Here is a 22,845-nt window from a genome sequence, read left to right on the forward strand (position 1 = left end):
GTGGCCATCACAAAGCCCTGACCTCAATCCCATAGAAAGTTTGTGGGCAGAACTGAAGAAGCATGTGTGAGCAAGGAGGCCTACAAACCTGACTCAGTTACACCAGCTCTGTCAGGAGGAATGGGCCAATATTCACCCAACTTATTGTTGGAAGCTCGTGGAAGGCTACCTGAAACGTTTGACCCAAGTTAAACAATTTAAAGGCAATGCTACCAAATACTAATTGAGTGTATGTAAATGTCTGACCCACAGGGAATGTGATGAAAGAAATACAAGCTGAAATAAATAATTTTCTCTGCTATTATTCTGACATTTCACATTCTTAAAATAAAGTGGTGATCCGAACTGACGTAAAACAGCGAATTTTTACTAGGATTTAATGTCAGGAATTGTGAAAAACTGAGTTTAAATGTATTTGGCTACGGTGTATGTAAACTTCCGACTTCAACTGTATGTTTGTCTATACATTATAAAAGTGTGTGTGTGTGTGTGTGTGTGTATAGGAGGTGGGGTACTGCCAGGGCATGAGTCAGATCACTGCTCTGTTGCTCATCTATATGAACGAAGAGGATGCCTTCTGGGCTTTGGTCAAACTGCTGTCTGGACAGAAACACGCCATGCATGGTAAACACACCAGAACACACACACTACACACTGTGTAACATCCTATCGAAGTGTTAGACTGTCATTCAATAGCCCACGCAAACCCCACGCCTAAGCCATGCCATACAAATCAAATCCCAAATCAAATCAAATTTTATTTGTCACATACACATGGTTAGCAGATGTTAATGCAAGTGTAGCGAAATGCTTGTGCTTCTAGTTCTGACAATGCAGTAATAACCAACAAGTAATCTAACTAACAATTCCAAAACTACTGTCTTATACACAGTGTAAGGGGATAAAGAATATGTACATAAGGATATATGAATGAGTGATGGTACAGAGCAGCATAGGCAAGATACAGTAGATGGTATCGAGTACAGTATATACATATGAGATGAGTATGTAAACAAAGTGGCATAGTTAAAGTGGCTAGTGATACATGTATTACATAAGGATGCAGTCGATGATATAGAGTACAGTATATACGTATGCATATGAGATGAATAATGTAGGGTAAGTAACATTATATAAGGTAGCATTGTTTAAAGTGGCTAGTGATATATTTACATCATTTCCCATCAATTCCCATTATTAAAGTGGCTGGAGTTGAGTCAGTGTCAGTGTCAGTGTCAGTGTGTTGCAGCAGCCACTCAATGTTAGTGGTGGCTGTTTAACAGTCTGATGGCCTTGAGATAGAAGCTGTTTTTCAGTCTCTCGGTCCCAGCTTTGATGCACCTGTACTGACCTCGCCTTCTGGATGATAGCGGGGTGAACAGGCAGTGGCTCGGGTGGTTGATGTCCTTGATGATCTTTATGGCCTTCCTGTAACATCGGGTGGTGTAGGTGTCCTGGAGGGCAGGTAGTTTGCCCCCGGTGATGCGTTGTGCAGACCTCACTACCCTCTGGAGAGCCTTACGGTTGTGGGCGGAGCAGTTGCCGTACCAGGCGGTGATACAGCCCGCCAGGATGCTCTCGATTGTGCATCTGTAGAAGTTTGAGTGCTTTTGGTGACAAGCCGAATTTCTTCAGCCTCCTGAGGTTGAAGAGGCGCTGCTGCGCCTTCTTCACGATGCTGTCTGTGTGAGTGGACCAATTCAGTTTGTCTGTGATGTGTATGCCGAGGAACTTAAAACTTGCTACCCTCTCCACTACTGTTCCATCGATGTGGATAGGGGGGTGTTCCCTCTGCTGTTTCCTGAAGTCCACAATCATCTCCTTAGTTTTGTTGACGTTGAGTGTGAGGTTATTTTCCTGACACCACACTCCGAGGGCCCTCACCTCCTCCCTGTAGGCCGTCTCGTCGTTGTTGGTAATCAAGCCTACCACTGTTGTGTCGTCCGCAAACTAGATGATTGAGTTGGAGGCGTGCGTGGCCACGCAGTCGTGGGTGAACAGGGAGTACAGGAGAGGGCTCAGAACGCACCCTTGTGGGGCCCCAGTGTTGAGGATCAGCGGGGAGGAGATGTTGTTGCCTACCCTCACCACCTGGGGGCGGCCCATCAGGAAGTCCAGTACCCAGTTGCACAGGGTGGGGTCGAGACCCAGGGTCTCGAGCTTGATGACGAGCTTGGAGGGTACTATGGTGTTGAATGCCGAGCTGTAGTCGATGAACAGCATTTCACCATATAGGATACAAGTCAATTCAGGGGTAGCATACTAGACCAGACACACTAAGTAGGCATGAACAGCCATGCCCTAGACCACATAGGATAGTTAGCTCTGGTCTTTTACTCCAAACATTCCTTAAGGCCAACATGACCCCAGTGACACAGGAACGTGCGGATAGAATATAAACACACACTGAATACACACCCACTCACACATACCTTTCCAGGACTTAGGCTGTCTCTTCTGGGCCCCATAAAATGTGAGGAAACACATTTCTAGAGAACCCTCCCTTACACCTCCTTACCAGATATCTATAGAGCTCACCCAATCTCCCGTCCCTTCCATTCAGACCCACACACAGCGAGAACCACCAGAGTCATTTCCTACATTTGATAAATATGCTCTGTGATCTCCACCCCTCTAGGGTTTTTTATCCCTGGCTTCCCCAAGCTGATGCGCTTCCAGGAGCACCATGACCGCATCCTCAAGAAGATGATGCCCAAACTGAAGTCACACCTGGTGAGGCCCGCAGAGCACACACACACACACAGCCTGGGGAGGGGGTAGTGGTATATAAATGACAGCCTAAGTCTGCTGGTATGGGGGACTGAGTTGAGTGCCACAGCAGCAGCCTTTGATGTGTTGAGATTAAAGGGTGGTGGAATGAGAGAGAAATGCCATCTCTACACACACAACCATACACACACACAGATATGGCTTTTATTCTGCTTTTAATATGGGCCCTAGGGCACATTCACCACTGCTGTTAAACCAAGGCCACTGCCATGTTTTAATACACACGTACGTACACACACACACACACACACACACACACACACGGACACACACACACACGACACGGAGTGGTAATGGCTCATTGACCTCTGTTTCAGGACACACAGGAGGTATTCACCAGCCTGTACACTATGAAGTGGTTCTTCCAGTGTTTCCTGGACAGGGTGAGTGTCTGAATCACATCCCCTTCCCCCTGTATCAGAATGTTAGACAGGGTGAGTGTTTGAATCACATCCCCTTCCCTCTGTATCAGAATGTTAGACAGGGTGAGTGTCTGAATCACATCCCCTTCCCTCTGTATCAGAATGTTAGACAGGGTGAGTGTCTGAATCACATCCCCTTCCCTCTGTATCAGAATGTTAGACAGGGTGAGTGTCTGAATCACATCCCCTTCCCTCTGTATCAGAATGTTAGACAGGGTGAGTGTCTGAATCACATCCCCTTCCCTCTGTATAAGAATGTTAGACAGGGTGAGTGTCTGAATCACATCCCCTTCCCTCTGTATAAGAATGTTAGACAGGGTGAGTGTCTGAATCACATCCCCTTCCCTCTGTATCAGAATATTAGACAGGGTGAGTGTCTGAATCACATCCCCTTCCCTCTGTATCAGAATGTTAGACAGGGTGAGTGTCTGAATCACATCCCCTTCCCTCTGTATCAGAATGTTAGACAGGGTGAGTGTCTGAATCACATCCCCTTCCCTCTGTATCAGAATATTAGACAGGGTGAGTGTCTGAATCACATCCCCTTCCCTCTGTATCAGAATGTTAGACAGGGTGAGTGTCTGAATCACATCCCCTTCCCTCTGTATCAGAATGTTAGACAGGGTGAGTGTCTGAATCACATCCCCTTCCCTCTGTATCAGAATGTTAGACAGGGTGAGTGTCTGAATCACATCCCCTTCCCTCTGTATCAGAATGTTAGACAGGGTGAGTGTCTGAATCACATCCCCTTCCCTCTGTATCAGAATGTTAGACAGGGTGAGTGTCTGAATCAAATCCCCTTCCCTCTGTATCAGAATGTTAGACAGGGTGAGTGTCTGAATCACATCCCCTTCCCTCTGTATCAGAATGTTAGACAGGGTGAGTGTCTGAATCACATCCCCTTCCCTCTGTATCAGAATGTTAGACAGGGTGAGTGTCTGAATCAAATCCCCTTCCCTCTGTATCAGAATGTTAGACCTGAATCATCCCCTTCCCTCTGTATCAGAATGTTAGACAGGGTGAGTGTCTGAATCACATCCCCTTCCCTCTGTATCAGAATGTTAGACAGGGTGAGTGTCTGAATCAAATCCCCTTCCCTCTGTATCAGAATGTTAGACAGGGTGAGTGTCTGAATCACATCCCCTTCCCTCTGTATCAGAATATTAGACAGGGTGAGTGTCTGAATCACATCCCCTTCCCTCTGTATCCTTTAGGCCTGCAGCTTTTCTAAATATGTCTTTGTAAAGCAACAGTCATTATCACACCATGCCTACTGCGGGTGTTGCGCTAAAGAAAGTGTTCAATTATATTTTGAAAATATATTTATTTCTCCTCCATTCTGGCTCACTCATTCTCTCTCCCTTTCTCTCTTCTTCTTTATCTTTCTTCCTCTCTCTGTCTCTCTTCCAATCTCTCCCTCAGACCCCCTTCACCCTGACCCTGCGGATCTGGGACATCTATATCCTGGAGGGAGAGAGAGTTCTGACCGCCATGTCTTACACGGTCCTCAAACTGCACAAGAGTAAGACCAGAACAGTAGGATTGTGCTATTGTGACCACCTGGTTTTAATCCGCTGAACTAAAGCCCCAGTTTCAGGTCTCAGGCAAAGTTGCTCATCATGTTCACTGAACCACCTCCACTAACCTCTAAGATCTGTGACTGTCCTCAAACTGCACAGGAGAAAGTGTTCTCACACCGTGTGTGTTTGTGTTTGCAGAGCACCTGTTGAAGCTGTCTATGGAGGATCTGGTTGAGTTTCTGCAGGTGACTCTGGCCAAGGACTTCTTCTATGAGGATGACTTTGTGATTGAGCAGCTGCAGAACAACATGGTGGAGCTAAGGAGGTCCAAACTGGAGCTGGCCGCACCAGGTAGCCTTCTGCCCCCAACACCTCTCATACACACTGATTACAGTAGGCTATACATTTGTCCCACACACTCAGATTAGACAACTGCCACACACAAGCTCAAAATATCAACACACACACACGGATGTATCACCCTGCATATGTTACTTCACTTACATTCCCCTTCAATCACACAGTTCCAGTTCAAACACACACACACACACACACACACACTCACTCACTCACACAGCTCTCCTGCTGGCTGCTATGTAGTAGTATTACCAGTGGTAGTAGTAATTAGTGATAGCAGTCTGTCTCATCTTGCTTTCTGTCTCTTGCTTAATCTGCCTCTTCTCCCTCTTCTCCCAATGGTTCGGCCCAGCCTACAAAAGTGTGGGTGGGAGTGGGGGCCACATCCCCTCCTACGACAGTAACCGGTGGGCTATCCTGACTGGTGTTCCCCTGTTTCATCATCTGTCCATCCCTCCCTTCCTCCGCCTGTCCCTCCGTTTTACGTCTGTCTGTCGCCTGTCTACCCAGCAGCCCTGGGGTTTTCTTACAGAGCATTCTCACAATGTTACCGCAACCTTGTGCAGTAGCCACTGCAACTCAGGCCAGGCTACTATTGGTAAAGCTACTATTGGTAAAGCTACCTTGGAGTCTTGTAGTGGAGGGATTATCCTCCTCTATTACTACCACACTCGTTGTCTCTGCCTGCTTTTAGCGAGGTACTGTAGATAGTCATTATCAATACATTAGTAACTGTTTAACTCCTACTTTACAGTTAGTAAGATACTTTAAGTCAATACTTTACAGTTAGTAAGATACTTTAACTCCTACTTTACAGTTAACAATAAACTTTAAGTCAATACTTTCAGTTAGTAAGATACTTTAAATCAATACTTTCAGTTAGTAAGATACTTTAAATCAATACTTTCAGTTAGTAAGATACTTTAAGTCAATACTTTCAGTTAGTAAGATACTTTAAGTCAATACTTTCAGTTAGTAAGATACTTTAAGTCAATACTTTCAGTTAGTAAGATACTTTAAGTCAATACTTTCAGTTAGTAAGATACTTTAAGTCAATACTTTCAGTTAGTAAGATACTTTAAATCAATACTTTCAGTTAGTAAGATACTTTAAATCAATACTTTCAGTTAGTAAGATACTTTAAGTCAATACTTTCAGTTAGTAAGATACTTTAAGTCAATACTTTCAGTTAGTAAGATACTTTAAATCAATACTTTCAGTTAGTAAGACACTTTAGACAATACGATACTTTAAGTCGATACTTTCAGTTAGTAAGATACATCTCGCCTAAAGCTTTGACTGGTCACCGCTCAACATTGTAGACTACATAATGGCTTAACCTCCGAATGTCCTAATGTACTGTGGCATCCTACCACCCTGGTTGTGTGTGTACACACACACACACACACACACACGGTGAGAGAGCTATTTTCTCTTCCTGGTGTCAGGATAATAAGTATAATCCAACAGAGGAGGCGCTTTGTTCGACTGCAGCACTCGGTGCTCATCTTCAACCCAGAACTCTTCCAACTTTGACAGTTAAATTGCTGGATGAGGTTTTTAACGAGAGGCTAAACAAAGGTTTGAATAGGTTGTTGTCTGTGTTTACGTTTTGACTGTGGGGTGGAGACTGCATCCTACCCTTAACTTGGCAACCCTTAAGCACCTGTATCAGTGAACACATATTTCCTGGGTGAATCCTCAATACTCTCAAGTGGCTTCCTCTCCTGAGTCCAAACTGAGAAGACTGGATGGGTGAAAGCAATAAAGCACTGATCTCGGCTGGGTCCCAATACATTTGAATGGCTTCTGACTTCTTGTCTCCTTTCCTTTATCCCCAACCTAAGAGCCATTATTTCCCTTATCCAGGCTTTTCAGATTAGTGGTTCTAAGTGAAAGTAGAGAAGGACAGGAAGCTGTGTAGGAATGATGGATGCTGTGACTTACAGGCAGAGTTTCTCCATATTGTTTTCACCCATTCAGTCTAAGGACAGGGAAATGGGACACTTTCTTACACAATAGAGAGCCACTTTAGTTTGTGGATTCAATAACAGTCAGTGACAGCACTTCCTGGTTCAAACTCACAACACATCCTGGTCCTGTCACATCACTTCATCTTCTCCAGCTCGTGTCTCCTGGTTTCTATGGTGATTGTGGACACACTGTTCCTACCAGAGCCCAACACATCCAGTGTCCCACCTTCACTGTCTGTTTCTCTATATCTATGTCACCTGTACTGCACTTTATTTTCATGTAGTAATAATAATAATATACTCATCAAGTAATAGAGTTTAAAACAGCATGGAGTTGAGATATTTATGGTTTTTGTCCTTGAGTGCTAACTCAGCCATGTTTCTTACTTTACTTCTTACAAGTGCTTCTAAAGTCTTTAAGGACCGTCCGTTAGCTCATTTCAGTCTGACCTTTTGAGGTCGGCCTGCTGCTGCAGCTAAGTACACTTTAATGAAACTGAGTGAAAACACATTATTTCAGTCTACACTTTTGGATGCCTCTGGCTCGTGCTCTGGGATTTTAATATCAGATATATTTCAGATGTTGTGTTTTGTTATGTCCTTGGTTGGTTTCTCGCCTGTGGAGACGTGATTATTCAGTGTTGTGGTGAATGTAATTCTCTCTTTATTTTCGCCCCTCGTCGGCAGTGATGTTGCATGAATCCATATTGCCCTTTTTTAATATTCATCGTTTGAAAACATGTTTTGTGTTCCCCTCCAGGTGCTCTAACCTTCTGTCTGTTGTATCTGTGCAGGTAAAGAAGACGAGTATCCCAAGAAGCTTCTTGGGCAGCTTCCCCCAGAGCCGGCGGTGAACCAGAACCACGTGGCGAATGGTCAAAGCCACGCACAGCCGGCCGAGCCCCCAAAAGCGCCCAGCCCCTCCCCCGAGCACCAGCGGGACAGCCAACCCCCCAACCGTGCGGGCAGGGACTCCCTGGAGAAGCTGGTCCGGCAGCACAAGGCTGAGAAGAGGGAGGCCAGATCACGGGGGTCCGGAGAGAACGCCGTCCACCTCGACCCCCACTGCAAACAGCCCTCCGTCCACATCGACCCCCACTGCAAACAGCCCTCCGTCCCCCCCCTTGCGACTCCAGAGAGAGGGTCCACACCTACACCGTCCCCGGCGCCCTCTCCCTCACCACACAACAACCCTCCTATAAAAGTGGTGGATGGAGGGAAGCCTCAGAACCACGCCACGGCCAACCACAACTCCAATGCCGCCTCCAGCAGCTCCCGTAAAGACATCGCCCCGCGCTGGGTCAAGCCCTCCGAGACCAAGCTGGAGGCGGCCAAGGCAGCGGCTGCCAGGGAGATACAGCTGAGCCGCGGTGGTTCCCCGGCTCCCTCCAGCCCTGATGACACCCTGCTGCTCAACCCCCGGCCCCGCTCCAGGGGCTTGATCCCAGGCTCCAACCGCGGCTCTAACTCCTCTCAGTACGACAACGTGCCAGGGGGGGCAGAGCAGGACTTTGTGGAGGAGCTGGAGAGGTCACCATCGCCGTTCCTTCCCCCCACCCCCAGCCTGCAAGGACCAGTGGGTAGGCAGGCCAAACGCCACATCCCTGCTGGCCTGTCACTCAACAGCCCTGCGGGGGGTAAACCCTATGTCCACCCCAACGGCCAGAGCCAGTACCACACGCCCCCCCAGCAGTACTCCCCCGGCCGGCCTGCTATGGTGCCACTCCACTACCCTCCGTACAGTGTGAGCCTTGAGCAGAGGGGACTGGGAGAGGACAGGCACTACGGCCCCCCGCCCTCCCGAGGCACCCCACCTATGGGTCTGATGTATGGGGAGAGGGCGTACGTCACCACCCAGCGGCCCAGCCACTCTCCGGAGAAGGCCCTCATGAACAACTCCTATGCCACCACCCACAGGCAGCCTCCCAGCTCAGCCCAGCCCCCCCGGACCCTTGTAGTCCCGCAGGTCCCCCGCACCATACAGCAGCTGGACAGCCCTGGTAGTAACGCCTCCACATACCTGCACCAGCCCACACGGCTCACCTCTACTGCAGCCGCCTATCCGGTGTCCCCTACTGTTGCCTACAACAGGTACGAGGGGCGGAGGAGAGGGGAGCAGACACAACCCTACCTGTCTGAGGGGCCAGGCCGGGGAGGGGCAGTGGAAGTGCAGCCGTGGGGGCAGCAGGAAGGTGGTGACATGACACGTGCCCCTGGAGGTGTACCCCGCTCCCCCAGCTTCCAGAGAGCCCAGATGTCCCCCGTGCAGGAGTTCACCTTCCCCCCCGGCCCTGACGGCCTGGCTCACTACAGGACACAGTTCCACGAGCAGCAGCAGCCCACCATGAGGCAGCAGCTCCCCCCGCTGTTCGGAGGACAACACTACAGGCACGCACCAGAGGCGTTCACCATGCAGGAGTCTATGTTGCTGTGAGAGGAGGCGAGAGGGATGGAAAGACACTGAGGTGTAGTCACTGACACTGTGGCTGCAGAGACCAGCGGTAGTCCTACTGGGGTTAAGGAGTTTTAGTTTGGTCTGTTTGTGCTTTATATGTGACGTTCTGACCCATAAAGTCATACTGCATCGTGAATGCTGCAGGATACCAGCTTTTGACGTTTTAATGGATCCCTTTTAAAAACCCACTGAATATTGATTATTTTATTTTTTGGATGTTAAATCATTAACGACAGGAGTTAAAAGTATATATATATATATATCTTTTAGAGTTGAACATGTACAGTAAATGATGTTTTGTTAATATACTGAGTTATTGAAACGTTATGAGTAGACAGGGACACTTCTCCTGGCGAGACAAACTCAATGATTCCTTTATTCTTTTCCATCTTTATTTTTTTATGAGTTACTTCCAAAACATCTATTTTAGAGGTCAATTTACTCTATATGCTTGTGAATATCTTATTTTTCTGAGAGAAGAAACAAAGCTTTGTCAAATAACAGAATTACGGATCAGTGCAGATTTAAAATCATTGTCGAAAATAAATCATTTACATTTTGAAGCACCTCCACTGTATAAGGACCATTTTTTTCAACTTAAATTTTTTCATTGAGATTATTCTGTCGCTCAGTTTAGCGACCACTGTAATTTCTAGTCATTGCAAAGCATTTCTGTAACCCAAATAGTGTGTACAGTATGTTTGGGTATCGAGGCCAGTGTCTGCTTTATACCCCATATTGAGACTGTAACAGTGAACTGTTTTGTCGTCCGTAGAAAAAACACCCCTTTTCTCCCCTGAAGTTACGTACGATTTACTTCCCTCTGAAAAGTTTACATGAACATTAATTGCATATTAACAGTACGGTATTTTCATCACCACAGAGTAAGTGTCAGCTTGCTGCAAGAGGTTTCTATAGATGATGTGTACTGGTGTTGAAGTACTTAAAGCCGCAATATGCTTTAATTGTCAACTCATGTCTTGTATTTTCAGCAGTCACATCCACTGCTGTTCAGTTACCAGCACTTACATATTAAATCAATACTTACTGACCTGTACATACTACTTTGTAGTGTGACATCACATATTTGAATACATATTCAACCACCCTTTTATTGCTGATTCTCAACTATGAACTTTTTGATACAATGCTTATCATTCTCAAACAGTGAGAATTATACTGTTATTATTTGAACATGCAAATAAGTCATTCCTTTTTGTTAAATAATTAATTGCAAAATGGTTTCAGGTCTTCAGAGACTTTTCTTTACTTAATAAAACACATTGGGGTGTGCATTTCTGATCATGTGTCTGTAGATTTATTTCTGTAAGAATATTATTGCTATTCCCTTCATACATCAGTGAAGTGTCTTCGTACATATTCTACATGCATGGACCACAAAGCTCAGGCCGGATACTGGAAAAAGGGATAAGAAGTGCCAACGTTATTCATCTGCTGATATTTGAGGAAACACTACCCTCTAGTGGAGAGCAACTTCAGGCAAAATAAATTGCAACCTCTTCCAACCCTATGCAGCTGCCAACACCCTCATCTTAATTTTACAGACCATTTTTTCTTAAAGGATTATCCAGGCCAATTTTCCAGGACCCCTACGTGCTTTACTAAGAGTATTACATGTTATTTTTCACTTAGCACATTGTCTTGTACTTTATTTATTGCGACCAAAATATTTGTATTGTGGGCCAAACTAGGAATTTGGTCATAGCAATAGTTACATTCTGAACATTCCACTCAATTTGCCTTTCATCAAACCTTTGCTTCTCAAGGGATACAATGGTGCCATCATGTGGCGGTACAGTAATAATGCATAGAACATTACTGTACTTTAGTAGCACTGTCTTTGGTGGTAGTACAGCCACTGTTAAACATTCAATGGATGCCTCAATCCCACGGCCACCAGGTAACCTCTCACAAAACTTGTCTTTAACCAGTGCAGGCTGAACTAAACACAGGATATATTATACAATACCTCTGCATCCCATTCATGTATTTGGGCTTATTATGTTTAGATGAGTCTAAATATAAAATTATTGGAAGATTGGCTTCATCAGTTCTTTAGTAAATGTATTTTATTTTTGTTTAATACCTTAGAGGTCATTTGAATGCTACATACATTGTTTTTAACTTAAATTCTGAAATATACAGTGCATTTGAAAAGTATTCTTTGTCCATGTCTTGTTACATTACAGCCTTATTCTAAAAGTGATTCAAATCAATCTACGCACAATACCCCATAATGAAGGGTTCAGAAATGTTTTCAAATGTATAAAATACTTTTTTTTTTAAATACCTTATTCACACAAGTATTCAGACACTTTGCTATGAGACTTGAAATTGAACTCAGGTGCATCCTGTTTCCATTGATCATCCTTGAGATGTTTCTACTGTACTTGATTGGAGTCCACCTGTGGTAAATTCAATTGATTTGACATGATTTGGAAAGGCTCACACCTGTCTATATAAGGTCCCACAGCTAACACTGCATGTCAGAGCAAAAACCAAGCCATGAGGTCGAAGGAATTGTCCGTAGAGTTCCGAGACAGGATTGTGTTGAGGCACAGATCTGGGGAAGGGAACCAAAACAATGTCTGCAGCGTTGAAGATCCCCAAGAACACAGTGGGTTCCTGAATGATGAACTACCAAGATTCATCCTAGAAAAATAAACAGAGCAATTGGGGGAGAAGAGCCTTGGTCAGGGAGGTGTTCAAGAACCCGATGGTCACTGACAGAGTTCCTCTGTGGAGATGGAAGAACCTTTCAGAAGGACAACCATCTCTGCAGCATTCTACCAATCAGGCCTTTATAGTAGAGTGGCCAGATGGAAGCCACTCATTAAAAGGCACATAACAACCTGCTTGGAGTTTGTCCTAGAGGACTCTCAGACCATGAGAAACAAGATTCTCTGGTCTGATGAAACCAAGACGGACCTCTTTGGCATGAAGTCCAAGCGTCACGACTGGAGGAAACCTGGCACCATCTCTACGGTGGCAGCATGGTGGTGGCAGCATCATGCTGTGGGGATGTTTTACAGTGGCGGGGACTGGGAGAATAATCAGGATTGAGGGAAAGCTGAACGGAGCGAAGTACAGTGAGATGTTTTGTGCGGCCCCCCAAAGAAATGCCATCCCACACCATGACTGACCCACCGCCAAACCGGTCATGCTGGAGGATGTTGCAGGCAGCAGAACGTTCTCCACGGCGTCTCCAGACTCTGTCACGTCTGTCACGTGCTCAGTCTGAACCTGCTTTCATCTGTGAAGAGCACAGGGCGCCAGTGGCAAATTTGCCAATCTTGGTTTTCAATGGCAAATGCCAAATGTCCTACACGGTGTTGGGATGTAAGCACAACCCCCACCTGTGGACGTCGGGCCCTCATACCACCCTCATGGAGTCTGTTTCTGACCGTTTGAGCAGACACATGCACATTTGTGGCCTGCTGGAGGTCATTTTGTAGGGCTCTGGCAGTGCTCCTCCTGCTCCTCCTTGCACAAGGCGGAGGTAGCTGTCCTGCTGCTGGGTTGTTGCCCTCCTACGGCCTCCTCCACGTCTCCTGATGTATTGGCCTGTCTCCTGGTAGCACCTCCATGCTCTGGACACTACGCTGACAGACACAGCAAACCTTCTTGCCACAGCTCACATTGATGTGTCATCCTGGATGAGCTGCACTACCTGAGCCACTTGTGTGGGTTGTAGACTCCGTCTCATGCTACCACTAGAGTGAAAGCACCTCCAGCATTCAAAACTGGCCAAAACATCAGCCAGGAAGCATAGGAACTGAGAAGTGGTCTGTGGTTACCACCTGCAGAACCACTCCTTTATTGGGGGTGTCTTGCTAATTGCCTATAATTTCCACCTGTTGTCTATTCCATTTGCACAACAGCATGTGAAATTTATTGTCAATCAGTGTTGCTTCCTAAGTGGACAGTTTGATTTCACAGAAGTGTGATTGACTTGGAGTTACATTGTGTTGTTTAAATGTTCCCTTTATTTTTTTGAGCAGTGTATGTTTATTGTCCATAACATATTTAAAATAATCCATCTACCTTGATAATCTGTTTGGACAATTTACACATTTGTATCAAAATTACTGTTAATTAAAACCATCACCCCTTTTGAATTTCTTTGCCCATCGGATAAATATATTTCGCCCCCCCAGTTCTTTTTCCACAAAACTTCATCTAAAATTGTTGAATGGGTTTCCTGTAAACAATATATATTATATTCCTTCTCTTTTAGCCAGGTACATACCGATTGTCTTTTCTTATTATCTGCTAGGCCATTACAATTGTAACTGGCTATACTTATTTCACCACTTACCATAATGAGACACAACTTTCAATTCTATTTATCAAAATATATGTTTGTAAACGTACCATTAAAAAGTAATATGATGATTGAGTGTCTATATAGCTGTACCATGATATTTGCATTGCTACTAAGTAAACCTCCAATTGGTCCCCACCATTCCACCCGCTAAAAGCCCTCCTCATCCCGAGCTGGGCCATCATCCCAATGCCCGTCAGACCACCTCCGACCTCCCACATCTCATAGCCCTGAACAGACTGGGATCCATCTTTCGAAAGGGGCACACAGTGCCATTTACCAAATTGAAGTAGATCAACTGCCAAATGCATTTCCATCGCCCTCACCTCGATTTGTATTATATTTTGCTGTGGATCATCCTCTCTTGTCCCTAACATCTTTTACTCCTTCGCAACAGTTGTGGGATACACACATACACCCACACACACTCAACCCTTTCCCCCCACACAGCCATAAACTCACATTCTCAACAGTTGCACCATCCCAGAGCCCAACTCAAGAAAGGTCCTGATTTACAAATGCACTTACTGTTGCAGCAGCATGAGAAGGCCTGCAAGACCGCGCAAAAAAAAAGGGCAGAAATTGAGAGATTTTATGAACCATTGTCACATCCTAGATGATGGAGGTCAAATGTACACCTTTTCCCTGAAACACCCACAATACGGTCACCCGTATTGACCATATTCCCAAGCATCTCCATGCAGTCCGACTTTGATTCTGTGCCACTAGGGTCACAATAATATACCCCCTCTCTGAATGTCCGAGTGTGACCCCCTCCCCATGGGTTACTGCAACTAGTGTTGCCAGCACTGCCACTGCCTGGGTGCGGGCACTCCACCGGAACTCCCACAGGCTAGGTACAAGATCGTTAAGGTTCTCATTAGCAGCTTTGAGAATTTCCTTGTATAGTAGGCTCTCCCTTTAGGGGGCTTTGGCTTTGCAGGACCAACCCTGCCAAGCAGGCTCAGAATCTTGAGGGGGCAGTGCTGCTCTTGGTCTCTGACCGCATTTTGGCTGCATACAGACCGCTTAGACCAGGCCCGTAAAACAGTTAGGGATTTCTTATTATTATCTGGGTCATTCAGGTGGGTGTAGGGTATAGGGTTGTGGACCGTACCATTAAATTAGGATCATAAACAAATAATTAGATATAATTTATTTTTAAAATGTAGTTCCCCATGATAGGACAATAAATAAATCAAACGTATAATTTATTTTAAAACTGTTCCACCATGATAGGACAATAAATAAATAAGATGTATAATTCATTCTAAAAGTATATCCATCATCTGAACAACATTGAAAGCCCTCTCATACCCCGGCTCACAGCAATACATTGGTTCTGGGATATGCAACCATTTCATTATTCACTCACTCAACTTTCCCAAACATAACAAATAAAAAATAAACACACACACCATCCACACATACTGTGCCTTCTGTTTACATAGTTTTTATCTTCACCATGTTGAATTAGTGCTTGTGTGTTCCAATTAGTTATATGTGAAGATATATACAATAGCTTTTTTTTTTTTATTGTGTTGTTACAATCCATAACCGGGCTAGAATTATGTTTCATTATTTTCCTCCATCTATGAGAACTTTGTCATTTTTAAAATAGCCTTGGAGTAGTCTTTGTGTCTCTGAACAACTGGTTATCAATTTAGTTTATCAATGACGAGAGCTACTCGTTTTCCTTTTAATCTATTTTCTTTGAAAATTGGATACAGACCTGAAGAATAAAACTTACTACATTCCTCATGAGCTTAGTTTTATTGTCGTATCCTATCAGAAACACAAATATATGCTTGTTTTACGCCTTTGGAAGCAATGTATAGCCTCAAAACACATTTGTATCTCATGGACGGTCAGTCCTTGCATCCATAGCTCTGTCTATGAATTTTAGAGTGGTTACATTTCTCCAGTTCCATCCATCAGCTTTTTACCAAATCAGTGGGGGAGTGACTGCTTTTTAATGGTCTCAACTGCAGACTGCTCCTTTAAACATTTTCATTCTGTCTCACAAGAAGTGCCCAATCTATATACTGCGGTGAGTCCCTTGACCATGGGTGTATCTCAAATATCTACCTTTCCAAGACCCTTCACCTCACCCCCTCCAAAGGGCAAACATGAAGAAAGCCCTGCAGTATCCCTTCATCAGATGATCACTACAATAATCAACAGGGATTTCATTTCAAAATGTCCTCCTCGAGCATGTGTTCTGTGATGGGTTCAGGTCGAGTTTAACACCTCAACCATCCACAGGCTCCCTCTCCATTCCAGAGGCTGCTGATGTAACTGGTGTGAAATGGCTAGCATGTTAGTGGGGTGCGCGCTAATAGCGTTTAAATCGATGACGTCACTTGCTCTGAGACCTTGACGTAGTTGTGGCTTTTGTGGAGCGATAGGTAACGATGCTTTGAGGGTGTCAGTTGTTGATGTGTGCAGAGGGTCCCTGGTTCGAGCAGGCCGAGCATCCCTCACAGGCCATGGTAGGCCAGCCCAGCAGACATCACTCGTCATTGGCCTTCTCTGCTTTGTTTGTCCACACAGGCTTCCGTTTCTCTATGAAGGCCCGTATCCCCTCCTGTCCGTCTCTGAGAGCCAGGTTATCCACCATGACACGAGAGGCTGTAGCATAGGCCGCATCCCACCCCTGGGCCATCTGTCTGGGAGAGGAAAAAAATGAAGTTATGATTCAAATATGTATAAACTACACATGTATATAGTATTTATCTTTCTAGACAAAAGATTAGGGAGTTTTTTGCTGTCTTTTTGCATGCAAGTGTATCAGTGGATATCCACTCAAACCAACAAAAACATCAAAACGTTATGCAAACAAGGAATGAATACATGGTAGGCAGAAGGGTTGAGTGCTACAGTGTGGTAAAACATCTGTGGAATGAGAGACACACACACCTGTGGAAGGTGGCCTTGCCAAGGGCTACAACGGGCCGACTGGCCTGACAGACCCGCCGTGCGATGGCTAACGTCTCCTCCTCTAGACGCTCCTCAGGAACCACCTTACTGACCAGCCCGTGCCTCAAAGCATCCTGTGCCGAGATCGGGCTTCCTGTGAACAGCATCTCCATGGCGACCTATAAAATATCAGAATATATCAGTGCTACACAGAGTGTGTTTGTGTGCGTGTGTGTTTACCTTCTTGGGGACAGCTCTTCCTATTGCCACGGCTGGTGTTGAGCAGAACAGACCCACGTTGACCCCTGGCGTGGCGAAGGTGGACTTCTCCGTCACCACGGCAATGTCACAACTGGCAACAAGCTGGCATCCTGCTGCTGTGGCAACCCCATTCACCATGGCAATCACAGGCACAGGAATGTCTTGTATCAGGGTCATAACCTTAAAAAACAACAAGAGGTATGAGTGTGTTTGTAGATGAGAATGTGTGTGTGTGTACTGTATGTACACAGCCATCTGAAAACCCTCAAATAGAAGACTCTATGGAGGACAATCATACACGACTGGAGCGATCGCCAATCATGATGATGTGTGTGTGTGTACAGTATATTTGTATACAGTACGACAGTGAACCACACCTCTGAGCAGGCCTGAAACACCTTGGTGTGGTAATCTCTGCCCTGTGCTGAAGTCAGCTCCTTCAGGTCATGCCCAGAGGAGAACACTGGTCCCTTAGCTGGAACACACAAAACACAATACAACAGTGTTTATGAAGGGGGGACCAAGGGGCACATCTGATCATGGATCAGCACTCTGGTGGTATCTTACCTGATATGACGATGACTCTGAGGTCGTCGCTTTCGATGTCAGCCAGGATGTTGCTTCTCAGTGATTCCAGCATGGACAGAGACAGGGCATTCCTCTTCTTGGGGTTGTTCAGGATTATTCTCCTGCACATGTAATTACAGTTACAGTAGCAAGAATCATTTAAAGAGGAACACAAATCAATGCACAGTCCCGAGCAATGCACGGTGTACCTGAAGTGTAATAGTGAGATTTTTATAGGACATACTGCTTACTAGCTAGATACACCATTTAACGTTTCAGGTGATCCGTTTATATATTAAAGAGATGGAAGCGCATACCCAAAATAGACAGTTTATGTACAATGGGCACACCTTTTGCAAAAGTTGGTCGCCGACCAATGCATGCGTTCTTTGACCACAGGAATCAAACACTGACAGAGTTGTCAAGCTAGCTAGCTTTGTTAGTTTGCCTACAACTTGAATACCTTATTCCATTGTTTTGCTGTCTGACAGTCGGTGGCTCTGCTTGAGTTTGCGTGCAAAGTAACCTTGACCCAGCTAGAAGTGTAAACCTGCTGAGTTGGACAATATTAGCAGCTCGGTAAAACAAATTTCGAGTCATGTTTCGACTGTCCTTGCGTCAACATTTGGGTCACAGGTTGAAAACCTACATTCCATTGGTGTATAGCGCCTTCTACTGTTTCGGGGTGACAAAACTCAAAACATTGTCATACTTCCCTTTGGGTTAATGGATTATAAATTGACGAACCTGTATATTGATTGCAACTACTGCATGTATTATGTCATAACACAATACAATTTCAGAATAGCTGTTTTGTAACAAGCGCATCAATGCAAAATCACAAACTGTGAATTCATATTTCAAATAACATATTTACGCATAGGAATCTGCGCCTATTTGATGTCCTTGACATAAATGTCCTGAACTCATTGTATAAGGACACGACTAGTGGCCCCTGGTCAAGACAAGGTGTGCTCTGCGCCTGCGTACCACTAGTCTGTGTGGCACTTTTCCTGTGACGCGACGAGCTTAGTGTCAAAAAGGAAAAGGGCATCCTTCAGAGAAATCCGCAACAGAAAAAGGAAAATAAAACAGTCTAAATTAGTATCAAACTTCCTTAAGTCAAGCGCATTTCCCCTGTAAAGGTAAGCCTTTTTGCTAGCTACCTTGGAGGTACTACTAGCAAACTAACGTTATGTTAGCTCGCGTTAGCATCCATCAAGCTGTTTTTGTGGCTAGATTTGCCTTGCCAGAAGAACATTTTGACATAAACGTGATAACGGTAATAAAATTATTCTTAACGGGATAACGCAGTTATTCTTCACTTCCTTATCAAATTCGCTTTTCAGTTTGCTACCCGTTCTATTGGTGTTAAAAACTTGTGAAATATCTATCCACCTAGACGCAGGACCTAGTGAGAGCTTTTAGCCTGGTTCTGACAGTACGTACGTAGACTGACAGACAGACTGATTTCTAACACATCAACCGTCTTTTTCCTTTGCTGGGCCTCTCCAATGTAAAAAAAAATATATATATTATGGAACTATCCATATGGCATAGCTTTCTACATTTTCCAAAATATCAATTTATCTGAGGAGAAAAGTTGTGTTGAAATATATTGGCCAGAGAAGCAGAGACTGTTGCTTATGTATTTCACTGTTTCAAGACTTGGTCATAAGCAGAGATTATGTTATGTCATTTAAAAATAAATACAATCATAGACAGCACTTTGATATCATATTTGTGCAGGTTTTCAGAGACATTCAACCAGACATACAATAGGCCTACCTGAAAGCAACCAGATAGTGGGTTATTAATCAGCATGCATTGTGTAGACAGCTCCTCCTCTCCTCAGCCTCAGGGTCTTCTGATAGCCTACATTGCTTGTTTTGGTTCTGTTATCTAGTCTGTTTGAAATTAAATGTGGTTAGCCTTTGCCCTAGGGAGAATAGCTAGACTATAATTTGTGTTTGTTTTGCTTGCATGAGCTGGAGAGAACAGTGACAGTCTTTCTCCTTGGCTGGTCTCCACAGGGCTGATCGTAGTGGACATGGATGCCCCTCTTTCTTTTTAACCAGCCCTGCCTGCCTACTATCACACTGCCCTGCCTGAATGAATGGAGATGAGACATTGCGGACTCATCAGCAGCATTGCTTAGCATGAACATCCACACACTGGGTGACTCTCTGGGCCCTAGCCTAGTGGTGCGTATGAGCGGAGCCACCGGTGGCTGGAGCAGTCTCTCTCTGAAGCCAGTGCCTACCGGGTGGATCCCCTCTGTGTTCCAAACCATGGTCCCTACGGGATACACCAAGCTCCAGGAGGAGCGTGGTCTGGCCATGACCGACCTGGGGCCCAAACCTGATGGGAATGGCTACCGGCCTGACCCCCCTCACCTGGAGGTGCGCCGGCACTCGGACCGGGTAGCGCGGACATCCGTTAGCCTGTCAGACGGTGGGGATATGCGGTACTCTGAGACTGAGCCCATGCTCCCTGAGGGGACACTCTCAGGGGAGGAGGGTGATGACGAGGAGAAGGAGGAAGAGGAGAGTCAGAGGCCCCCCTCACGGAATATGCCCAAGGAGTCGCCTCTGGCCATGGCACTGCAGATCGTGGTGCCTTTCCTGCTGGCTGGGTTCGGCACGGTGTCGGCAGGGATGGTGCTGGACATAGTACAGGTGAGACTGGAATGGTAGAGCATAGGTCCTGTTGAGACTGGGGTGTGGGCTAGTGCATGTGAAGTTAAATTAGGTAGAGGAGGTGGATTTGGCACATTTTAAATCAATTGGTTTGTATTGTTTACTTATGACTCCATTCCATGTGTAGTCCAGAGTAAATGGCTGTAAAAGCTTTCAAGGAAGGTGATAAAGGGATATCTGATTATTGATATTACATTGTTAAAGGGATTCTCATAGCCACTCAGCCAATAATAGTAGGGATAGGTTCCTTCCTAGTAGCCTATGACTGGAAGCTACGGCATTTCGCCTTATTTAATTTTGATATAACATTTGAATATAAATATTTGAATGGGGACAACTTTCTAATAAAGACAAGCTGACAATGAACAAATAGTAAGCTCCCATCTGCTCTGTACTAGCCAGTAGCCAACAATAGACTATCAACAACAATGACATGTCTAATATCGCTGTCTCCTCTCCTTTCTTTCTCTCTCTCTCTCCCCCTCTTCCTCTCTTTCTTCCCTCTTTCTCTCTCTCTCCCCCCTCTCCCCCAGCACTGGGATGCCTTTAAGTACATTACAGAGATCTTCATCCTGGTTCCGGCTCTGCTGGGCCTGAAGGGCAACCTGGAGATGACCCTCGCATCCAGACTATCCACTGCGGTAAGACACACACACAGGGAGGCACTAGAGAGCGTGCTATGGAGTAGACGTGCTTTGCTAGTGCTCTGCTCAATTTTGAAACAAATTCTTATTTATCTTAACCTCTCACAACCTATAACTTAAAACATTGTCTGGCAATATGACAAAGAGAAAAGGCACCAAAAAAGGGGGCGCTAAACAAGATAATTTGAATGAGATGGACAGTGAACCAATTTCAACATTGCCGACCCACGAGGAGTTAGCTGAAGATGCTATCTCCCAAGAGTTCTCCACAGAACCTGCTCAGTGACCTAATGGCTGCTATAAACTCACTAAGCAAGAAGGTGGACACAAGGTTAGCTGATATCTCAAAGAGTATTGGGACTTTGACTGAAACTGTGACGGCAGCCAAGGGTTGGGTGCATGAGGTGGAGCAGACGACAGTCGATCACGAGGCCAGGCTACAGGACAGAGAAACAGTGCACAACGTTCAAAAATGACAACAAAACCCTGAACTCCCGTTTGGAAATGCTCGAGTGGCATTCAAGACGCCAGAACATCCGAATATGTGGGATCCAGGAGGACACTGAGAAAGGGAAACCCACTGAATTTGTCTCAGAGCTGATTCTGGCATTGCTGGGGAGTGAACACTTCAAAACGGCCATCCTGATCAACCGCGCACACAGATCACAGGCAACGAAGCCGGCCAAGGGTGCGCAGCCAAGGGTGCGCAACCAAGGCCATTCATCGCACGGCTGCACTATCCCCAGACCAGGGATCTCATCCTCAAGCTGGCTAGTCAAAAGTTCCCCCTTAACTTCAACGGAGCCGGGTGTCTTTCTACCCAGATCTTACCTTAGAGGTGAGGAACCAACGGAAAGAGTATGATGAGTTACGCAACAAATGCAGGGTGGCAAACATCTGATATGGATTCCTCTTCCCAGCCTGGTTTAAGGTGACAGTCGAAGGATCAACACGTACGTTTGACAACCCTAAAGAGGCCGATCTGTTCTTGTCAAGCAAGCTCCCTGGCTGAGGATACAGAACGACTGTGTCAACTGGCTAAATGGCCAAATACAGGCCAGGAATGTGTTTGAATTTCCTGCCTGTCTTTTCCATCAGACATTGGGACTTACAGTGGGGAGAACAAGTATTTGATACACTGCCGATTTTGCAGGTTTTCCTACTTACAAAGCATGTAGAGGTCTGTAATTTTTATCATAGGTACACTTCAACTGTGAGAGACGGAATCTAAAACAAAAATCCAGAAAATCACATTGTATGATTTTTGAGTAATTAATTTGCATTTTATTGCATGATATAAGTATTTGATCACCTACCAACCAGTAAGAATTCTGGCTCTCACAGACCTGTTAGTTTTTCTTTAAGAATCCCTCCTGTTCTCCACTCATTACCTGTAATTAACTGCACCTCTTTGAACTCTTTACCTGTATAAAAGACACCTGTCCACACACTCAATCAAACAGACTACAACCTCTCCACAATGGCCAAGACCAGAGAGCTGTGTAAAGACATCAGGGATACAATTGTAGACCTGCACAAGGCTGGGACGGGCTACAGGACAATAGGCAAGCAGCTTGGTGAGAAGGCAACAACTGTTGGCGGAATTATTAGAAAATGGAAGAAGTTCAAGATGACGGTCAATCACCCTCGGTCTGGGGCTTCATGCAAGATCTATCCTCGTGGGGCGAGGAAGGTGAGGGATCAGCCCAGAACTACACGGCAGGACCTGGTCAATGACCTGAAGAGAGCTGGGACCACAGTCTCAAAGAAAACCATTAGTAACACACTACACCGTCATGGATTAAAATCCTGCAGCGCACGCAAGGTCCCCCTGCTCAAGCAAGCACATGTCCAGGCCCGTCTGAAGTTTGCTAATGACCATCTGGATGATCC

At 45.4% G+C, this 22,845-nt stretch overlaps 3 protein-coding genes across 9 annotated transcripts in view; 2 read left to right on the forward strand and 1 right to left on the reverse strand.

The window, feature by feature from the left end:
* Positions 1–10,819, forward strand: part of LOC112216943 (USP6 N-terminal-like protein) — a 140,670-nt gene extending 129,851 nt beyond the window's left edge. For all 5 annotated transcript variants that reach the window (XM_042300299.1, XM_042300301.1, XM_042300297.1 and 2 more), the window contains 6 exons: positions 504–624; positions 2,639–2,733; positions 3,108–3,173; positions 4,635–4,734; positions 4,931–5,083; positions 7,857–10,819. In XM_042300299.1, coding sequence (XP_042156233.1) covers positions 504–624; positions 2,639–2,733; positions 3,108–3,173; positions 4,635–4,734; positions 4,931–5,083; positions 7,857–9,496 — 2,175 coding nt within the window. In that variant the 3' untranslated portion in view covers positions 9,497–10,819. The remainder of the gene's footprint in view (positions 1–503; positions 625–2,638; positions 2,734–3,107; positions 3,174–4,634; positions 4,735–4,930; positions 5,084–7,856) is intronic.
* A 4,528-nt stretch (positions 10,820–15,347) lies between these two features.
* Positions 15,348–18,551, reverse strand: LOC112266763 (enoyl-CoA hydratase domain-containing protein 3, mitochondrial). 3 transcript variants are annotated; one of them, XM_024444541.2, is made up of 6 exons: positions 18,073–18,551; positions 17,610–17,731; positions 17,420–17,517; positions 17,022–17,222; positions 16,782–16,960; positions 15,348–16,527 (listed from the first exon to the last, which is right to left on the reverse strand). In XM_024444541.2, the coding sequence occupies exons 1-6, from the start codon at positions 18,207–18,209 to the stop codon at positions 16,428–16,430; spliced, it is 837 nt and encodes a 278-aa protein (XP_024300309.1). In that variant the 5' UTR covers positions 18,210–18,551; the 3' UTR covers positions 15,348–16,427. The 3 variants fall into 3 exon arrangements, with proteins under 3 accessions (XP_024300309.1, XP_024300308.1, XP_042156237.1); XM_024444540.2 differs by having other exon boundaries at positions 15,348–16,531; positions 18,073–18,420; XM_042300303.1 differs by lacking the exon at positions 18,073–18,551 and adding an exon at positions 17,960–18,067 and having other exon boundaries at positions 15,348–16,531.
* Positions 18,552–18,607: 56 nt separating this feature from the next.
* Positions 18,608–22,845, forward strand: part of LOC112216944 (solute carrier family 41 member 2-like) — a 41,912-nt gene continuing 37,674 nt past the window's right edge. The window contains exons 1-3 of the mRNA XM_024377104.2: positions 18,608–18,754; positions 19,643–20,287; positions 20,842–20,949. Of these exons, the coding sequence (XP_024232872.2) occupies positions 19,769–20,287; positions 20,842–20,949 (627 nt within the window). The 5' untranslated portion in view covers positions 18,608–18,754; positions 19,643–19,768. The remainder of the gene's footprint in view (positions 18,755–19,642; positions 20,288–20,841; positions 20,950–22,845) is intronic.

The sequence above is a fragment of the Oncorhynchus tshawytscha genome, linkage group LG17, assembly GCF_018296145.1.
Source record: "Oncorhynchus tshawytscha isolate Ot180627B linkage group LG17, Otsh_v2.0, whole genome shotgun sequence".
Classification (NCBI taxonomy): Eukaryota; Metazoa; Chordata; class Actinopteri; order Salmoniformes; family Salmonidae; genus Oncorhynchus; species Oncorhynchus tshawytscha.